This window comes from Entelurus aequoreus, linkage group LG03 (genome assembly GCF_033978785.1).
Source record: "Entelurus aequoreus isolate RoL-2023_Sb linkage group LG03, RoL_Eaeq_v1.1, whole genome shotgun sequence".
Classification (NCBI taxonomy): domain Eukaryota; kingdom Metazoa; phylum Chordata; class Actinopteri; order Syngnathiformes; family Syngnathidae; genus Entelurus; species Entelurus aequoreus.
In genome coordinates this window covers 21,680,575-21,698,419 of record NC_084733.1, presented here as the reverse complement: position 1 = coordinate 21,698,419, position 17,845 = coordinate 21,680,575, and the positions used below count along the sequence as shown (strand labels likewise).

Sequence of the window (17,845 nt, the reverse complement as noted above, 5' to 3'; positions counted from 1 at the left end):
CAAAATTAATTAAAAAAAAAAAAAAAAGTATGTATATAGAGACATACTGTACTAACTTGAAGTAAATAATGAAGATTAAAAAACAATTACCAACAAAAAATTCAAAAAAAAGAACAATTAACTAAAAGCAGTCTTTTTCTCACAATGTGTCGACTTTTTTCTTATAAAATTGGGAACAATTTCTCATATTCTTTCTGTTTCTGTAATATTGCGATATTTTCTCGTAAAATTATTACTTTTTAATGCAAAATGGTGACATTTTTCATATGAAATTCAGACTTATATCACAATATTGCCAATTTTTTGTTGTTCTTGTAAAACAGTGACATTTTTCGAGTAAAATTATGACTTTTGTCATAATTTTGCCAAGTAAAATTCTGAGTATTATTATAACATTGCCAACATTTTTAAGTTTTCTTATAAAATTGTGACTTTTGTCGAGTAAAACTACGACTATTTTCATAAAATTGCCAAAATGTTAAGCTTTTCTTGTAAAATTGCAACTTTTATCATAATATTGCACAAATGTTCAGTTTTTCTTGTAAAATTTTGACTTGCGTTGAGTAAAATTACGACTTTTATTATAATACTGCCAAAATTCTAAGTTTTTCTTGTGAAATTGTGACCTTTGTCTTGTGAAATTCCAACTCATTTTTCACAACAGGTTTTTAAATATCTGCATAGTATGTATATATTATTAATGTTGTAAATACAAATCTTTATATATCTAGGAAGGGTGGTCCTAAAGCGGGAGGCATTTTTCGGAGGTGTCAAGAAGGTATAAAATACAAGAATGTGTGTGTGTGTGTGTGTGTGTGTGTGTGTGTGTGTGTGTGTGTGTGTGTGTGTGTGTGTGTGTGTGTCTGTGTGTGTGTGTGTGTGTGTGTGTGTGTTCTTGTATTTCTACCCTTCTTGGGACATCAAAAAGGAAAAGTACCCTCCATATGAGGACCGGTGAACAAGTTAGGACCGAAATAATGGTCCTAATACGGAAAACCATCTAATAGAGAATATCTCATTTGCACCCCTGGTGGTGAAATCTATCAAAATTAGGGTGGTCCCAAAAAGAAGAGATTTTTCAAATTGACTGTCTGTCGGTTTTAAAAGTGCACCCCTTTGGTCAACATATGAAATAACAAGTGTGTGTAAGAAATTTAAATGAGCCCCCTTTGGCCAAAATTAATTTTAAATAATTAAATAAGTATGTATAGAGACATACTGTAATAACTGGAAGTAAATAATGAAGATTAAAAAACAATTGCCAAAAAAAAAGAACAATTAACTAAAAGCAGTTTTTTTCTCACAATGTGTCAACTTTTTTCTTATAAAATTGGGAACAATTTCTCATATTATTTGTGTTTCTGTAATATTGCAATATTTTCTTGTAAAATTATTACTTTTTTATGTAAAATTATTGCTTTTTAATGCAAAATGGTGACATTTGTCATATAAAATTCTGACTTTTATCGCAATATTGCCAATTTTTTTGTTGTTCTTGTAAAACAATGACATTTTTTGAGTAAAATTATGACTTTTGTCAGAATTTTGCCAAGTAAAATTCTAAATATTATTATTATATTGCCAAGATTTTTATTTTTTCTTATAAAATTGTGACTTTTGTCGAGTAAAATTACGACTATTTTTATCATATTGCCAACATTTTAAGCTTTTTTTTGTAAAATTGCGACTGTTATTGAGTAAAATTCCAACTTTTATCATGATATTGTACAAATGTTCCGTTTTTCTCGTAAAATTTTGACTTGCGTTGAGTAAAATTACGACTTTTATTATAATACTGCCAAAATTCTAAGTTTTTCTTGTGAAATTGTGACCTTTGTCCTTGTGAAATTCCAACTAATTTTTTACAATAGGTTTTTTAATATCAGCATAGAATGTATATATTATTAATGTTGTAAATACGAATCTTTATATATCTAGGAAGGGTGGTCCTAAAGCGGGAGACATTTTTCGGAGGTCTCAAGAAGGTATAAAATACAAGAATGTGTGTGTGTGCGTGCGTGTGTGTGTGTGTGTGTGTGTGTGTGTGTGTGTGTGTGTGTGTGTGTGTGTGTGTACAAACAATAGCTTCTATCAGGCCTACCTCATCATTTGTGTGTACACGTGCCTGCGTGTGTGTGGGGGGCGGGGGGCCTGGAAGGGGTGCGTGTGCCTTCTGATAAGGCAACCCAACTTAATAAGCATGAAAGATAGAAGTGAGGGCAGACATCGGGGCTTTGGATGCAGGTTTTGGGGGCTGGAGGAGGGCGGCGGGATTTTTTTTGGGGTGGGGTAAAAGTGGTGCATGACGACAGAGTCGCACAAAGTCACCTTGTACTTCCGAAAAGGTCACAATTTAGACTTTTTTTGATGGTTTTTTTTTCCCCGAAAGTTTGTATCTCACCGCCAGATCTTCTAAAAAGGGAAACTGGGCTTGGGTGGAAGCGGAGTTTTCTCAGTCTCAAAATGGAAGCGCGGCAGCTTCCCGCCTCACAAAATGTAGGGGCGGCTGCTGAAGATTAGAGCCGCACTAAAATGGATGCCTAAGTGAGAGGACTAAAGCACAGGAGAAAATACACACACGGAATTGCATGTTGCATGGGAAATATGACTTTTTCTTCACAATCATTGCTTTTGAATAATCTTTACGCTCCATTTCCCTTTCCCATTTTTTTTTTTTTACTGTCTCCGCCTTCCTCGTCTTTTACTGAGGTCACAGGGAGTGAATGTGGTTGAGTAGCACAACATTTGTATTTTTATTTTTTAATAAACCTAAGTGGACTCGATAAAATAGTTTCTTATTTATGCTGCAACTCTGAATATTTTTGGGGAATAAATCTGATCATAAAAATGATCATATATGTTAAGTACATAAGTCAGGGGTGTCAAAAATTGGCCCGCGAATGAATTATCTATGGCCCCCGGGATGATATTTGATTAGACTTAGACTTCCTTTTATTGTCATTCAAATTTGAACTTTACAGTACAGATAACAACGAAATTGTGTTGCATTAGCTCGTTGTAGTGCAGGATAAAAGAGCAATAAGGTGCAGATATAAATAAATAGATTACTGTACAGATAAATATATTGCACTTTTGCATATGCATCCACATTTATGGATGTATGTTATATTGTCTTTATATTCCAGCCAGTTAATCTGTTTTGGGGGGGGGGGAATTGAGGGGATTATTATGATGCGTTCAAGAGTCTTATGGCCTGAGGGAAGAAGCTGTTACAGAACCTGGAGGTTCTGCTACGGAGGCTGCGGAACCTCTTTCTAGAGTCCTGTAGTGAAAACAGTCCTTGGTGGGGGTGGGAGGAGTCTCTGCAGATTTTCTGAGCCCTGGTCAGGCAGTGGCTTTTTTTTGATTGATTGATTGAAACTTTTACTAGTAGATTGCAAAGGAAGGGAATACATTATATGAAACAGTACAGTTTACACAGTACAGTACATATTCCGTACAATCGACCACTAAATGGTAACACCCGAATACGTTTTTCAACTTGTTTAAGTCGGGGTTCACGTTAATCAATTCATTTGCGATGTAGTATTAGAACCGGCCCGCAGGCCACAGCCACCCTGCTGCTGTTTTGCACGCACCAATACTCCCATCAGTGTTGGCGCTAGGAATTTTCAAAATGGGGGGCCCACAGTAAATTTTTGGGGTCCCACTTTTTTGTAACCGTTGTGAAAACAAATGATAAATGTATGTTATATTGAAACTTTATGTTATATCTCACATTCTATATTGTGTTTTGGAAAAAGGTTGTCATAAATGTTACTTAATTCATTTTAAAAAAAAATCATACAAAAGAAAACACATTTTTATGCATATGTAAATGTATTCAGTTATAAACATTCATTCACTTTCTTCTTTCCTTCATGGATCTAAACTGAACTTTTTTTCTATATTTATTTATTGTGATATTTTCAGAATGTGTTTGTTCTATTTTTGGCCAAAGTAAGATAAAGAAAACAATCTGAAGTTGTCTTTATTTTTGGTAGCACTTCAGTATGGGGAACACATATTCACCATTAATTAGTTGCTTATTGACATGCAAATTAGTAACATATTGGCTCTTAATTAGTCATTATTAAGTACTTATTAATGCCTTATTCTGCATGGCCTTATTATACAACCAGTAAGCCGCTAACTAAGAGTCTTCCTTCAATAACCTCAGAATTATTGCTTATTAGTAACCCTAACTCTAACCCTTATATGTTCCCCTAGTGTCCAAATAACTCTAAATTAAGTCTTTGTTACTTTAATAAGCAACTAATTAATGGTGAATATGTTCCCCATACTAAAGTCTTACCTTATTTTTTTAGTTTTAATGCAATGATTTTAATAGTCTGGCCCGCGTGTGCACAGATTTTCCTCCATGTGGCCCCCGAGATAAAATGAGTTTGCCACCCCCAACATAAGTATACATTTAGGGTGACTGCATAACACAAATTTGGATTTGTCAAGCAAAAGCGTGCGCCGTGCTCAGACTGAAGCGTTATTACATAAATCAGCAAATTGAGGTCATATCCGTCTTCAAATGTCTTCGCTGTGAGTCATCGGGTGTCACAAAGTCCATGTCAAAGCGTGTCTCCTGGCTGCGGGCCTTCCGAAAAAGGAGGGGGGGGGGGGGGGTGGTATACGGCAGTGAGCGACGACACAGTGGGGTATATAGGACCGGCGTACATTTCCATTCTTCCTCCTCCACCACCACCTCCGCCCTTTCTCGGGGGTGTCACGTCCTATTTGTGTTGCGGGGGCCTCTCCGCGTCTCTCGCGCCATCGCCGGAGAGATCCTGCAGCCTCTCGTTCGCTTGGCTGGAGAGCGAAGGGAGGACTCGGCCCGCACGAAGCAGCGGTGGTCCGAGCGAGGGGGTTAGTCGGGATGGAAATACGCCCGCCCGTTCAGCCATGCCGCTGACAGGGGAGCGTTTCCGACAGGCATGAAGGGGGAAAGGCTGACTGGGCCTGTATAGGCGAGCTCTGGGGCACGCATAGTTTAGTTTTGCGCCACCCCATTGACACGCATTGAGTCAGAGGCACTCGTAGACGCCATATTTATTTTAGTGCATGTACACTATATTGCCAAATGCATTTGGCCACCCATCCAAGTGATCAGAATCAGGTGTCCTAATCACTTGGCCCGGCCCCAGGTGTATAAAATCAAGCACTTGTGAAAGAATGGACCGCTCTCAGTGATTTCCAGCGTGGAACTGTCATAGGATCCAGTCGTGAAATGTCCTCGCCCCTAAATATTCCAAAGTCAACTTTATTATAAGAAAATGGAAGAGTTTGGGAACAACAGCAACTCAGCCACGAAGTGGTAGGCCACGTAAACTGACGACAGGGAGGGGTCAGCGGATACTAGAGCGCATAGTGCAAAGACTTTCTGCACGGTCTGGCCCCTTAGTTCCAGTGAAAGGAACTTTGAATGCTCCAGGATACCAAAACATTTTTGGACAATTCCATGCTCCCAACCTTGTGGGAACAGCTTGGAGCGGGGCCCCCTTCCTCTTCCAACATGACTGTGCACCAGAGCACAAAGCAAGGTCCTTAAAGACATGGATGACAGAGTCTGGTGTGGATGAACTTGACTGGCCTGCACAGAGTCCTGACCTGACCCCCATAGAACACCTTTGGGATGAATTAGAACGGAGACTGAGAGCCAGGCCTTCTCGACCAACATCAGTGTGTGACCTCTAATGCGCTTTTGGAAGAATGGTGGAAAATTCCTATAAACACACTCCGCCACCTTGTGGACAGCCTTCCCAGTAGAGTTGAAGCTGTAATAGCTGCAAAAGGTGGACCGACATCATATTGAACCCTATGGGTTAGGAATGGGATGGCACTTCAAGTTCATATGTGAGTCAAGTCAGGTGGCAATATAGTGTATATGTGCTACCATATTTCTGAGGATTTAAGGCCGAGTTTCAAACTTGGGAGGTCAGAAGTCGCCGCAGGAATTGAGGTTCCGGCGCACAAATGTGGCGTCCCCCGTCCACACAGTGATGCGTCATCCTGCAAAGAATCGACTCGAGAACACGCCGTTCACGCTTCCTCTCAGGATGCATCCCTCCTCCGTCTCTTTACCCTCCTACGCCGCTGCAGCCGGCGAGCGCGGCCACGTAAGGTTAGCCACGGCGGCGTGACGCCGTGCATTCTGATTTATAGATCTAAAATGGCGGCCGTGTTGTGACTGTTGTAGGATGGAGCGTGTGAGGGAGCGGTGCGCAGCGGGGCGGAGGGGGTGGAGGCTGTATGGTTGGAGAGTGGGGGTGGGTGGGGTTGGTGGCGATGGAGCGAACCTTCTTTCGGACGTTTTGCACACCCCTCGCAGGGAACTGAGTCCCAGCCTCTTGCCCCGAAGTGTTCGCTATCGCCGCAGCGCTGAGGTAAAGGCTGGTTAATTAGGCCAAAAGCTGTGTGTGCTTGCTCCGGCCTGGCTTTACTAGCGTGCTGCTGTGGAACTGCAGCACACGCTGCTGTGACACATGAGCATTAAAAAAAAACATTTACATGCGCGTCCCTCTTTCTGATATTCCGTGCGCCGCTATTTGGCTCGTGGATGCTCCTGCAGGGGGATTAGAGCCTTCACATTTGAACAGCAGCTCACTGAGGACTTTGAGGTCAGCTGCTGCCTCAGCCTCTCTGCGGGGTGCCCCAGCTTTGATTTACCCAGCCTTCTGCAGCACATGCATGTCAAGCACAACACTGCCACCTCGTGGACAAATGTAGACAACAGCATGTTTGCACCCCTGTTGTGTTGCAGAACTGCACTGATAAGAGTAAGGATCTGTTATGTCTATTGCATCTCTTGTATGTTTGCCAGAATTGGAAAGAAACAGTTCAGGTCAGTTCAGTTCCAGTTAATTTCCAACATGCATCATCATTATTTCTTTTTATTCCTTACATGAAAATGCATATATACAAGCCACGTACAGTTGACACTTTCATTGTTTTTTATGATCAGAAAGGAGCAGATGGAAGAATAATATTCTTATATTTATCTGCCCCCTTTTTAACACTAATGATTTTAGATGACTTTATTACTGTTTAAATTAAAAAATATGCTTGCAACTTTTTAAGTCTTTCTTTAGAGAATTCCATGCTTTCACACCAGCAACAGACAATCACATTTGTTTCAAATTTGTTCGCACTCTTCTGTGGTTCTCATCTTCAGACGTGAACACGAATAACTTTTGTAAGTCCTTCGGCAGAACTTTATTTCTAGCTTTGAACATCACTAATAGAGTATGCATTTCTACAATGTCTTTTAGTTTTAATAACCCTGCCCTATACAATAGTTTTCACACATTTAGAACAGCAGTTTTTTTTAATTTAAAAATGCAGCTCAACTTTACATTTAGCAAACTAATCTCGCGGGCCGGGTTGACACCCTCCCTGTTCTAGATCGTACATAATGCCTCTCACCTTGATAGTAGAAGGATCAGCACATAACCCGGCAAGTTGGTCAACTTTGGCATCCAATTTAGAACCGGAAATGGCAAAATAAAAAAATAAAAAATAAATGTTGCCTATCATTCACAATTCCTATTCCATTCTAACTTGTAATATACATCAAGTACACGTTAGCTAACAATGAAGCTAATGGGAGAAATCTATTGCACACATAAAAAGCCCTTTAAAAAAACATCCAAATACGGCCAAAAATTAACCAAAAATTAGCGATATTGTCAAAAAAATTGCTTACATTAAGGAACAGCACATTGACCACAGAGAGTAACTAGCTTATGCAGCTATTGACAAATTGGGCTTCTGCATCGCTTCTGAGTTGGTGAAAGTTAATTCTAGATTATAAATCATGCCTTTCACTTGTATAGAAGACAGACATGAAAAGACGCTTGTTTTTGTCACTTTTTTTTTTTTTTACCTGCAGTAGTTTTATAATTAGTTCTTTATCGAAACGTAGAGATATGAATGTCCCATCAGTCGGCATCCCAGTGAGAGCAGACATTGTACAGTAAGTGGTTGTTTTATTACATTTGTAGTTTGTATTTCTTGTTTAACACTTAGCAATACTGTTGCATGATGCTCAGCGTTTCACTATAGTTGGATCTGCTTATCAATCACCTTCAAAAAGTTGGAGTTCCTTATATTCAGGCTCAAAAATATAAGGTTCTTGATCATCATTTGTCCCAAAGTAGTCTTTGTTGTCTCTCATGACATCTGCCAAGAGTAGTAGTAGTTGAATTGTGTGATGTGTCGGTGAAATTAATACATCGCTGTGTGCGTAAAATGACCAAAATACATAAATGTTACATGTTATTATTTTATATAATGTTACTATATAAAACCTAGTTGGAGGTTTTTGGAAGTTTTTTAGAGTGTTGTATTAACGGAATAGAGCGACTCCCATTGACAGCTGATTTTTGCTGGCGTTTATTTACAAATTAGAATGCATAAAAACATGTTTTCTTGTCGTAAGGTCATATAAGGACTGTGAATGATAGACAAAATCTAAAAATAAAAAAAAGTCCAGTTCCCCTTTAAATTTTGCCATAATTTTGTATGTGGTTACTCTCTTCGTCATCAAATATTTTGCTTCAGTCGGTAGTCTGAGAACATTTTATTCACTAATATTGACTGTCATGTTTGACATTTTCTTTTTGAATAATGCAGGGAAAAGTATGGCGTAGCAAGAGTACAGTTAGGTCTGGGCTAATAACACATTTTGTTGGACGATATGTTGTCCCACAAGTAATTGCCAATAAACTTAGACTTAGACAAATTTTAATGATCCACAAGGGAAATTGTTCAACACAGTAGCTCAGTTACAATGATGGAAAGTATAAGGATGGAAAGGACGATGCAGGTATAAATAGACTAAATATAGCGATATAAAATATAATGATTTAAAATATAACGATATCATTGTCTGCATTGTCTTAAGACTAAATTAAAACTAAATTAATGAAAGTAACCCTTTCAAGCGCAATAAACTTTGATTTCTCATTAGTATTTCTTACCGATTTCCAGCATTTTTGGAGTATCGTTGGCGGTTTTTGGATGTTTTTTTAGAGGGCTTTATGGGCGCAATAATGAACCCCCATTGGTGCATTGTTAGCCACCTAGTTCTAGCCACATATTACAAATTAGAACGCATAAAAAATGTGTTCTTGTCTCACATAAGGATTGTGAACGATAAGGCAAAACTCCCCTCCAAAAATACGCAGTTCCCCCTTACAGTGCAGTTTTTTCCACAGATGTAAAAACCGGGCAGGGTGTTGCGATCACTTTTCAACAAATTCTGCATAGTGGTTCATCCGTGTTAATGGGCTCATCGTTCTCATTTGGTTTGAAGCCGAAATATACCCACACAGGGACACTTGGCAGTACTTCTTACTTACGAGGCTCTGTCCGTGCATAAGCTAGCAGTACCGCCATTGATGGAGAAATAGGAAGGTGTGTGCGGAGCATTACTCTCACCTTGTGGCCTTTTATGGGTAAAGCTGTAAATAACGTGCTGTGTGCAGAATGCAGAAGAATTCCATCCATCAATTCCAAAACAAACAATAAACAATGCTGAAAATAAACTAAGGAATCACAATGAGATGGGACACGCAATATCGCATAAGGTCCCTCAACCTTTAGTTTTGAGGAATGTACCACACAATATATGCTTCAACAACTTATCTCAAACTCAAATCCAACTAGAAGAGGCAATTCCTGAAGGAATTGCGTGTGAATGTTCCAATGCTGAAGTTGAACTGAAATGCTGACAGAATGTAGTATGAATGTAAGAATGGTTTGAATGTTCAAAAGCTGACGCTGAACTGAAATGCTAATGGAATGTAGGATGAATGTAGAAATGGTTTAAATGTTTAAATCGTTTAAACACTGAAATAGTTTGAATGTTGGAATGGTTTGAATGTTGAAGAGTTTGAATTTCCAGGGAAACCAGGGAATTTGGTTTGGAACTTGGGAAAGTGTTAGTTTGAATGTCCAGGATGAGTGGAATATGTTGATGTTGGAATGGTTTGAATAGGTTGAAAAATGTGGGAATTGTGCAACTTGGAAAAATGTCCCATTCATTTCAATGGGAAATTCCTGGACATTTGGGGAAAAGCAGGATTTTTTTGAAAATGATTAGAAGCATGAATGTCCTGAATGAGCTGAATTGGTTGGTGTTGGAATTGTTTAAATCGGTCAAGAAACGTTGAATTAGTAACAGTTTTTAATTGAGAAATTCCTGGAATTTCGTGAAACCCGGGAATTTGTCTGGTTCCTTAACCGACTTGGTTTTTGTCCTGAATATGAGGAGGGTTTTGACGGTGGAACGGTAGAAATGGGTTGAAAAATGTGAAAGGAGTAGTCAAACTTAAGAAGGGTGGAAATAGGTTACCAAAAAACGGGAATTCCTGGAAATTTGTTGAATGTGGAAAAATGGTAATTTGAATGTCCAGGATGAGTTGAATGTGTTGAAGGTGGAATGGGTTGAAGAATGTGGGAATTGTGGAAGTTTGAAAAATGGCCAATTCATTTGGATGGGGACGGTGTGGCGAGTTGGGAGAGTGGCTGTGCCAGCAACCTGAGGGTTCCTGGTTCAATCCCCACCTTCTACCATCCTAGTCATGTCCATTGTGTCCTTGAGCAAGACACTTCACCCTTGCTCCTGATGGGTCGTGGTTAGCGCCTTGCATGGCAGCTCCCGCCATCAGTGTGTGAATGTGTGTGTGAATGGGTGAATGCGGAAATAGTGTCAAAGCGCTTTGAGTTCCTTAAAAAAAAGGTAGAAAAGCGCTATACAAGTATAACCCATTTAAAATGCAAAAAAATAAAATAAAAGGAATTATGGGAAATCCGGGAATTTTTTTTAGAATTGTTGAAGTAGAGCACACAATTCCTGAACAGGCTGAATATTTTGAAGGTGGAACGGTTTGAATCAGATGAAAAATGTGGGAATTGTGGCACTTTGAAGAATGTCCCATTCATTTTAATGGGAATTTCAGAACAATTGTGAATAATAATAATAAATAGATGAATTTTGGTGTAGAAAACCATATGTGTGAATGCATTCACACAAATACACTTGACATGGAAAATGATTTAGTTGGCATCATGAGAAAGCAAAATGAAAGAACAATTTGGCTTGTACGACGGCAATGCCTTGCGGCATTACCAAAAAGAGAAATACCATAATCAGACGGTGATTCATTAAAATACCACACTTTTATGAAAGCATTGGAGCATGGAGTTGAGCGACACACAACAGACAATTCTAACCGGTTATACTTTCTGGAACAACATACTAGAGGACACGCCAAAGACCTTGTAAAGACCTGTCAATACATGAACCCGGACCATGGATACATCAAAACCAAAACTTTATTACAAATCAATTTGGTACCAGGCAAAAGATTTTCTCTCTATACACCAACAAAGCACTCTCATGGCCGACAATTAAACCGGAGGATGTGAAGGCCCTAAAGGACTACAGCCTATGTCTTGGGCCCTGTCTACACTAAGCCGGATAACCTCTTAAACAAATACTTATTTAGCCTAAACCCCGTTTCAGCCATACTAAACCAGTGTTTAAGGTCCCCCTCCTTGGATAATTTTTTCACATGGGTAAGTGCGCCGTGTATTTCTAGAATCTCAGGCTCTTAGCTTTGTATGGACTCATTGATCGTTTACAAACTGAGTTCGGAGAGGACGTGACTTCAACCGCAGCTAACCACTGGAAAGATGGAGGCGAGTCATCCAGACATACCCGTGTTTCTCATTCATCTACATGTACAGACACTTGTGGAAACCACACACGAATACCTTAAGAGAAGAAAACGCGCGATTGCAGCTATTTGGGATACAACACTTCTCAGACGGCAAGAGAACTTTCGAAAGTCCCAGTCAGCTGTGATTCTACTTATCGGAAAACTTTGTCCATTTGTCCAAGGAGAGACATCGAGAATGCGGGCTCCCGTGGATGTGATAAAAAAAGGTAGCGTGTGTTTTGTATTACCTGGCCGACGAGGGAAGACTAGGAAAAACAGCGAATGGATTTGGACTGGCAAAGCAGACTGTATCGTCCGCCATGTACTGTATGTCGTGGACTCAACGTCTAGGTCCAGAGTATATAAAGTCACCAAAAAAGGAATGGACAATGAAGGTGAAGGCAAAAGAGTGAGGAGTGCCCTGACCAGATATCTAGATCCCTAGATTGATTGATGTAAAATACTCTCTGTACTTTCGTGTCCAATAAAGATTTGATTAATTTATGATGGGGACAAGCGGTAGAAAATGGATGGATGGATGATGTCTCAAGTGTGATTCACTACAATAGGGCCCCACAGCACACTGGATTCCAGTTAATTGAAATACCACAACACTGGATATTGTTCAGATAAGTTACATTAAACTTGCACACAAAGCAACACTGGAGGTGACTAAGACGTGCGCATTTTCCGCGCATGCGTATTAGGGTTGCGTTGCGCCGGCCGATGGATGGGGGGGAGGGGGTCTTAAACGACCATTGCGTGTGTGTGGACAAGGATAAGGTTAGGTGGGATATAGCCTGGATAACCTTAACCGGCTTAGTGTAGAAGGGGCCTAAGAAGCTGCCGTAATGCGATAGAGAACGTACAGTACCTTTACGACTCGGATATGCCCGCCAACATGCTGAACATTATTTTTAAAAATGACCATGCAAGCTCAGAGACACGTGGAAAAACCACGTTTTTGAGCTACAAGAACACCTGCAAAGAAGAGCAAAAATCTGTGACATCACAGATTTCATAGAAACACAAGTGAAGATCCTAACAGATTCTGTCTTTGGCGATATATAATATTCTCCTGCAAGAACACATAAAAGAACATGCAGTGCAAATTTACAGCCTCTATTCCAAGGAGCCAGTTTTGCCACCAACATTGGACCTTCAGTGTAAAATGATCAGCCTGTCAAAACCCCGCAAACCATAGCATCAAGATCGAATACATGCAATGTGTGTGGTGCAGGACACACACTTGCTATGTGTGCACTGGGGTTGTCTCGATATCAATGTTTTGGTACCGGTACCAAAATGTATTTCTATACTTTTCGATACTTTTCATGAAACAGTTTCATTTTTTTGCTTCATTTTAACAAAAAAAAACCTTACGATACATCATTACATCATCACTGCCTTATTACTCAAAAATATAACACGATGAGTTTTGATAATTTTATAAATTTCTCATTCTTAAAAGCAATTTTTAGGTGTCTTAATGGATTAGGATGTGATGTGTCAAGAAATACAAAGGTACAGTAGTGAAGGTGTGCAGACTCCAGCTGCAGTCGGTGGGAGGTGTAGAGTGAAAAGTGAATTATATTTACATAGCGCTTTTCTCTAGTGACTCAAAGCGCTTTACATAGTGAAACCCGTTATCTAAGTTACATTTAAACCAGGGAGGTGAAGTGTCTTGCCCAAGGGCACAAAGGCAGTGAATCGGATGGCGGAAGCGGGGATCGAACCTGGAACCCTCAAGTATGCTGGCACGGCCGCCCTACCAACCGAGCTATGCCGCCCCAAAAGGTGTCGGACCACTCTGGGTCAGTCTGCGTTCTCAGTGAATTCCTCATATCTGTGGAACTCTTTGCCACTGGAGTTAAAGTCACAGTCGGACATTAAACTTTTCTCCACAAAACTGAAAAAGTGGCTTAAGGGAAATCAGAAGTGTGAGCACTAGAATTAGATGGCGTATGGACAAATGGGGCCAATTATTTTGAATGTACTTGTTTTAATCCTTTTGTATGTGTTTTACACTTTTCTCAACTTTTGTTTAAAAGCCTAACCAGGGACCAAGGGTTGCAACTTAGCCTGTGGCTAGAAGTCTTACGTACTTTGACATCGGTTACCTGTGGGTAGCAATGTTTCATTGTACTGTCCCTGTCAAATAAACACATTAATTAAAAAAAAAAAAAAACATTAAATTGATTGTAATTGCACTCAATGAACAATTTCAGAAGATTAAAAGGCATTAAAAAACATTGTACACATTTATTGAAAAATACAAAAGTAAGAAATCACATTTACGTAAGTATCCACGGCCCTTTCTCAATACTTTGAGACACATTTGACAGCAATTACAGCCTCATGTCTTTTTGTATACGATGCCACAAGCTTGGCACAACTACTATATTGCTAAAAGTATTTGGCCACCTGCCTTGACTCACATGTGAACTTGAAGTGCCATCCCATTCCTAACCAATAGGGTTCAATATGATGCCGGTCCACCTTTTGCAGCTATTACAGCTTCCACTCTTCTGGGAAGGCTGTCCACAAGGTTGCGGAGTGTGTTTGTAGGAATTTTCCACCTTTCTGCCAAAAGCGCATTGGTGAGGTCACACACTGATGTTGGTCGAGAAGGCCTGGCTCTCAGTCTCCGTTCTAATTCCTCCCTAAGGTGTTCTATCGGGTTCAGGTCAGGAATCTGTGCAGGCCAGTCAAGTTCATCCACACCAGACTCTGTCAACCATGTCCTTATGGACCTTGCTTTGTGCACTGGTGCACAGTCATGTTGGAAGAGGAAGGGGCCCGACATGCTTTACACCACTGCATCCCACGCTTTGCATTGGACTTGGTGATGTATGGCTTAGATGCAGCTGCTCGGCCATGGAAACCCATTCCAAGAAGCTCTCTGCGTACTGTACGTGGGCTAATTGGAAGGTCACATGAAGTTTGGAGCTCCGTAGCAACTGACTGTGCAGAAAGTCTTTGCACTATGCGCTTCAGCATCCGCTGACCCCTCTCTGTCAGTTTACGTGGCTTACCCCTTGGTGGCTGAGTTGCTGTTGTTCCCAAACTCTTCCATTTTCTTATAATAAAGCCGACAGTTGACTTTGGAATATTTAGGAGCGAGGACATTTCACGACTGGATTTGTTGCACAGGTGGCATCCTATGACAGTTCTACGCTGGAAATCACTGAGCTCCTGAGAGCGGCCCATTCTTTCACAAATGTTTGTAGAAACTTGCCGAAGTGCTTGATTTTATACACCTGTGGCCGGGCCAAGTCATTAGCACACCTGATTCCAGTGTTTCCCATACACTGCCAAGATGCCTGTGGCGGTGGGGGCGTGGCTATGGACGTGGTCAACATGACATCATCAAGTAAGTTGCATAATTTACTACAATGATATGATTTTCTCTAAAAATGTGTACTTACTAATTAATAACAGTTTTGTTTTAAACGTCCATCCATTCATCCATTTTCCAATATAATTACAACACTTTATGTACATATTTATATACAGATTTGAACAATAAGTTATTCACTGAAATATATGTATTAATTGTGGTTCTTACAAAAAATATATCTTATAAAATATAAAAGCTAAAAGGTCTCTTAAAGCTCTGCCCCTTTAATTAGTGCATACTAAATAATTTAACTTTAGCCTACTACTACAACCATATTATTTACCAGCAACATAAAGTGAAACAGAGGCAGAGGTGTCCTGCCACAGTCAGTAACAAATAAACAGAAAACAGCAGTGGTCAAATACAAATAAGGCAACAAGAGAAGTATCCTACACTTCTCTTTTGTAAAGTAAATCTGAACAGCCTATATGGGCATTTACATCAACTATATGATTTGCCTGAGAAGCTGGACAGGACAAAAAAAAATATATATATATATATATTTTTTTAATTTTATTTTATTTGTGACGGACGTAATTCTTTCGTGGCGGGCCGCCACAAATAAATGAATGTGTGGGAAACACTGGATTCTGATCATTTGGATGGGTGGCCAAATACTGTTGGCAATATAGTGTATCTTTGGGCAGTTTCCCCCATTCCTCTTTGCAGCACCTCTCAAGCCCCATCGGCGGGGGGGGGGGGGGGGGGGGGGGGGTTGGGCGGTATCGCTCGGTTGGTAGAGTGGCCGGGCCAGCAACTTGAGGATTCCAGGTTCGATCCCCGCTTCTGCCGTCCTAGTCACTGTCGTTGTGTCCTTGGGCAAGACACTTTACCCACCTGCTCCCAGTGCCACCCACACTGGTTTAAATGCAACTTAGATATTGGGTTTCACTATGTAAAAGCACTTTGAGTCACTAGAGAAAAGCACTATTTAAATATAATTCACTTAACTTCACCATCAAGTTGGATGGGAAGCGTTTGTTTTCATCCAGGATTTCTTCGCACTGTAAACTGTCCGTTGGTTTGAAAAATTTACCTTTGAGCAAGTTGCAAACAGCCCTTTTAAACTACTGACAGTTTTCTACCTTTATTGACACATGGATTGTTTTTATGCTTATTAGTCACACCAAACTACGCCACATGACATGTTACGGTCCACTTACTGTGCATGTATGTGTCGCCCGTGCAGGAGCTTGAGGCAAAGGGTCTCGGCACCATCACCACCGAAATTCTGGAGGGGCAACAGTTCTTCTACGCCGAGGACTACCACCAGCAGTACCTGAAGAAGGTACCCAATGGTTACTGCGGCCTTAAAGGCACTGGAATCTCCTGTCCCTTTGGAGCCGGAAAAGATGATTAGTGGCGATTGCTTCATGGCTGATACTTTCACCACTTTGTATCAATGATTAAAGTATAGCATAGAAACAGGGACGAATAATGATGAGTAAACGGGAGGTTTTGTAATTATAGATCTGCTTGGAATTAATTGCCACTGATCTTTTAGAGTTTAGTTTCAATGCAGAATTTCTGCAGCTTTCTCACCAAATCGCCTTCTTTATTCAAGCAAAATAAAATCAGGACTAAGTGCTAAATCAAATTCCAGTCAAGTTTAAATCATGTAGAGTACAGGTATCAAACTCAAGGCCCGCGGGCCAGGTCTGGCCCTCCACTTCATCTTATATGGCCCACAAAAGCCTGGAAATAATTTGTCAATAAAATACCTTATATTTTCTTTCTTTACTTTCTTATTTTCTTACTAAAGGTATTAGTAGAGATGTCCTTATCGGCCGATAAATGCTTTAAAAGGTAATATCGGAAATTATCGGTATCGTTTTTTTAAATTATCGGTATCGTTTTTTTGTTTGTTTTATTAAATCAACATAAAAAACACAAGATACACTTACAATTAGTACACCAACCCAAAAAACCTCCCTCCCCCATTTACACTCATTCACACAAAAGGGTTGTTTCTTTCTGTTATTAATATTCTGGTTCCTACATTATATATCAATATATATTAATACAGTCTGCAAGGGATACAGTCCGTAAGCACACATGATTGTGCGTGCTGCTGGTCCACTAACAGTACTAACCTTTAACAGTTAATTTTACTCATTTTCATTATGCTAGGTTCACACCAACGGCGCTTTGACGGCGCTTTAAAGCGGCATGCGAAGCGGCGTTAAAGCGTAACAAAGCGTGATTAAAGCGTGAGGGTCGTAATGGATCGTGGGAAAGCTTGTAGTGAAGCGGGACATGCGGCAAGATCGGCAACATTTTTTAAACGGTTTTAAAAAATGCGGCGCTCTGTCAAGAATGGAATAAAGCGCCGAGAGCGTATCAAAGCGTGACAAAGCTTAGCAAAGCTTGACTCAAAGCGTAGGAAAGCTTAACAGATCTTGGTTCAAAGCGCGGACCCCAGTCGCCACCACATGCCACCAGACGACCCTCACGCTTTAACGCCGCTTTGCATGCCGCTTTAAAGCGCCGTTGGTGTGAACCTAGCATTACAAACGTTCGTAGCACCTCTTCCAAATGACGGCGATTTGCTCGCCGCTTTAATTCGCGGCAAGCGCCGTTGGTGTGAACCAGGCATCAATTACTAATTTCTATGTAACTATTTTTATATTGTTTTACTTTCTATTTTATTCAAGAAAAGTGTGTTTAATTTATTGATCTTATTTTATTGTATTAATTTTTAAAAAAAGGA

General features: G+C 40.1%; 1 protein-coding gene across 2 annotated transcripts in view; it reads left to right on the top strand.

The window, feature by feature from the left end:
• msrab (methionine sulfoxide reductase Ab) overlaps nucleotides 1-17,285 on the top strand; it is a 123,801-nt gene extending 106,516 nt beyond the window's left edge. Inside the window, exon 7 of one of the 2 annotated variants that reach the window (XM_062041461.1) lies at nucleotides 16,325-17,285. In XM_062041461.1, coding sequence (XP_061897445.1) covers nucleotides 16,325-16,495 — 171 coding nt within the window. In that variant the 3' untranslated portion in view covers nucleotides 16,496-17,285. The remainder of the gene's footprint in view (nucleotides 1-16,324) is intronic. The other variant, XM_062041460.1, reaches the window with a different exon arrangement.
• The last annotated feature ends 560 nt before the right edge of the window (nucleotides 17,286-17,845 follow it).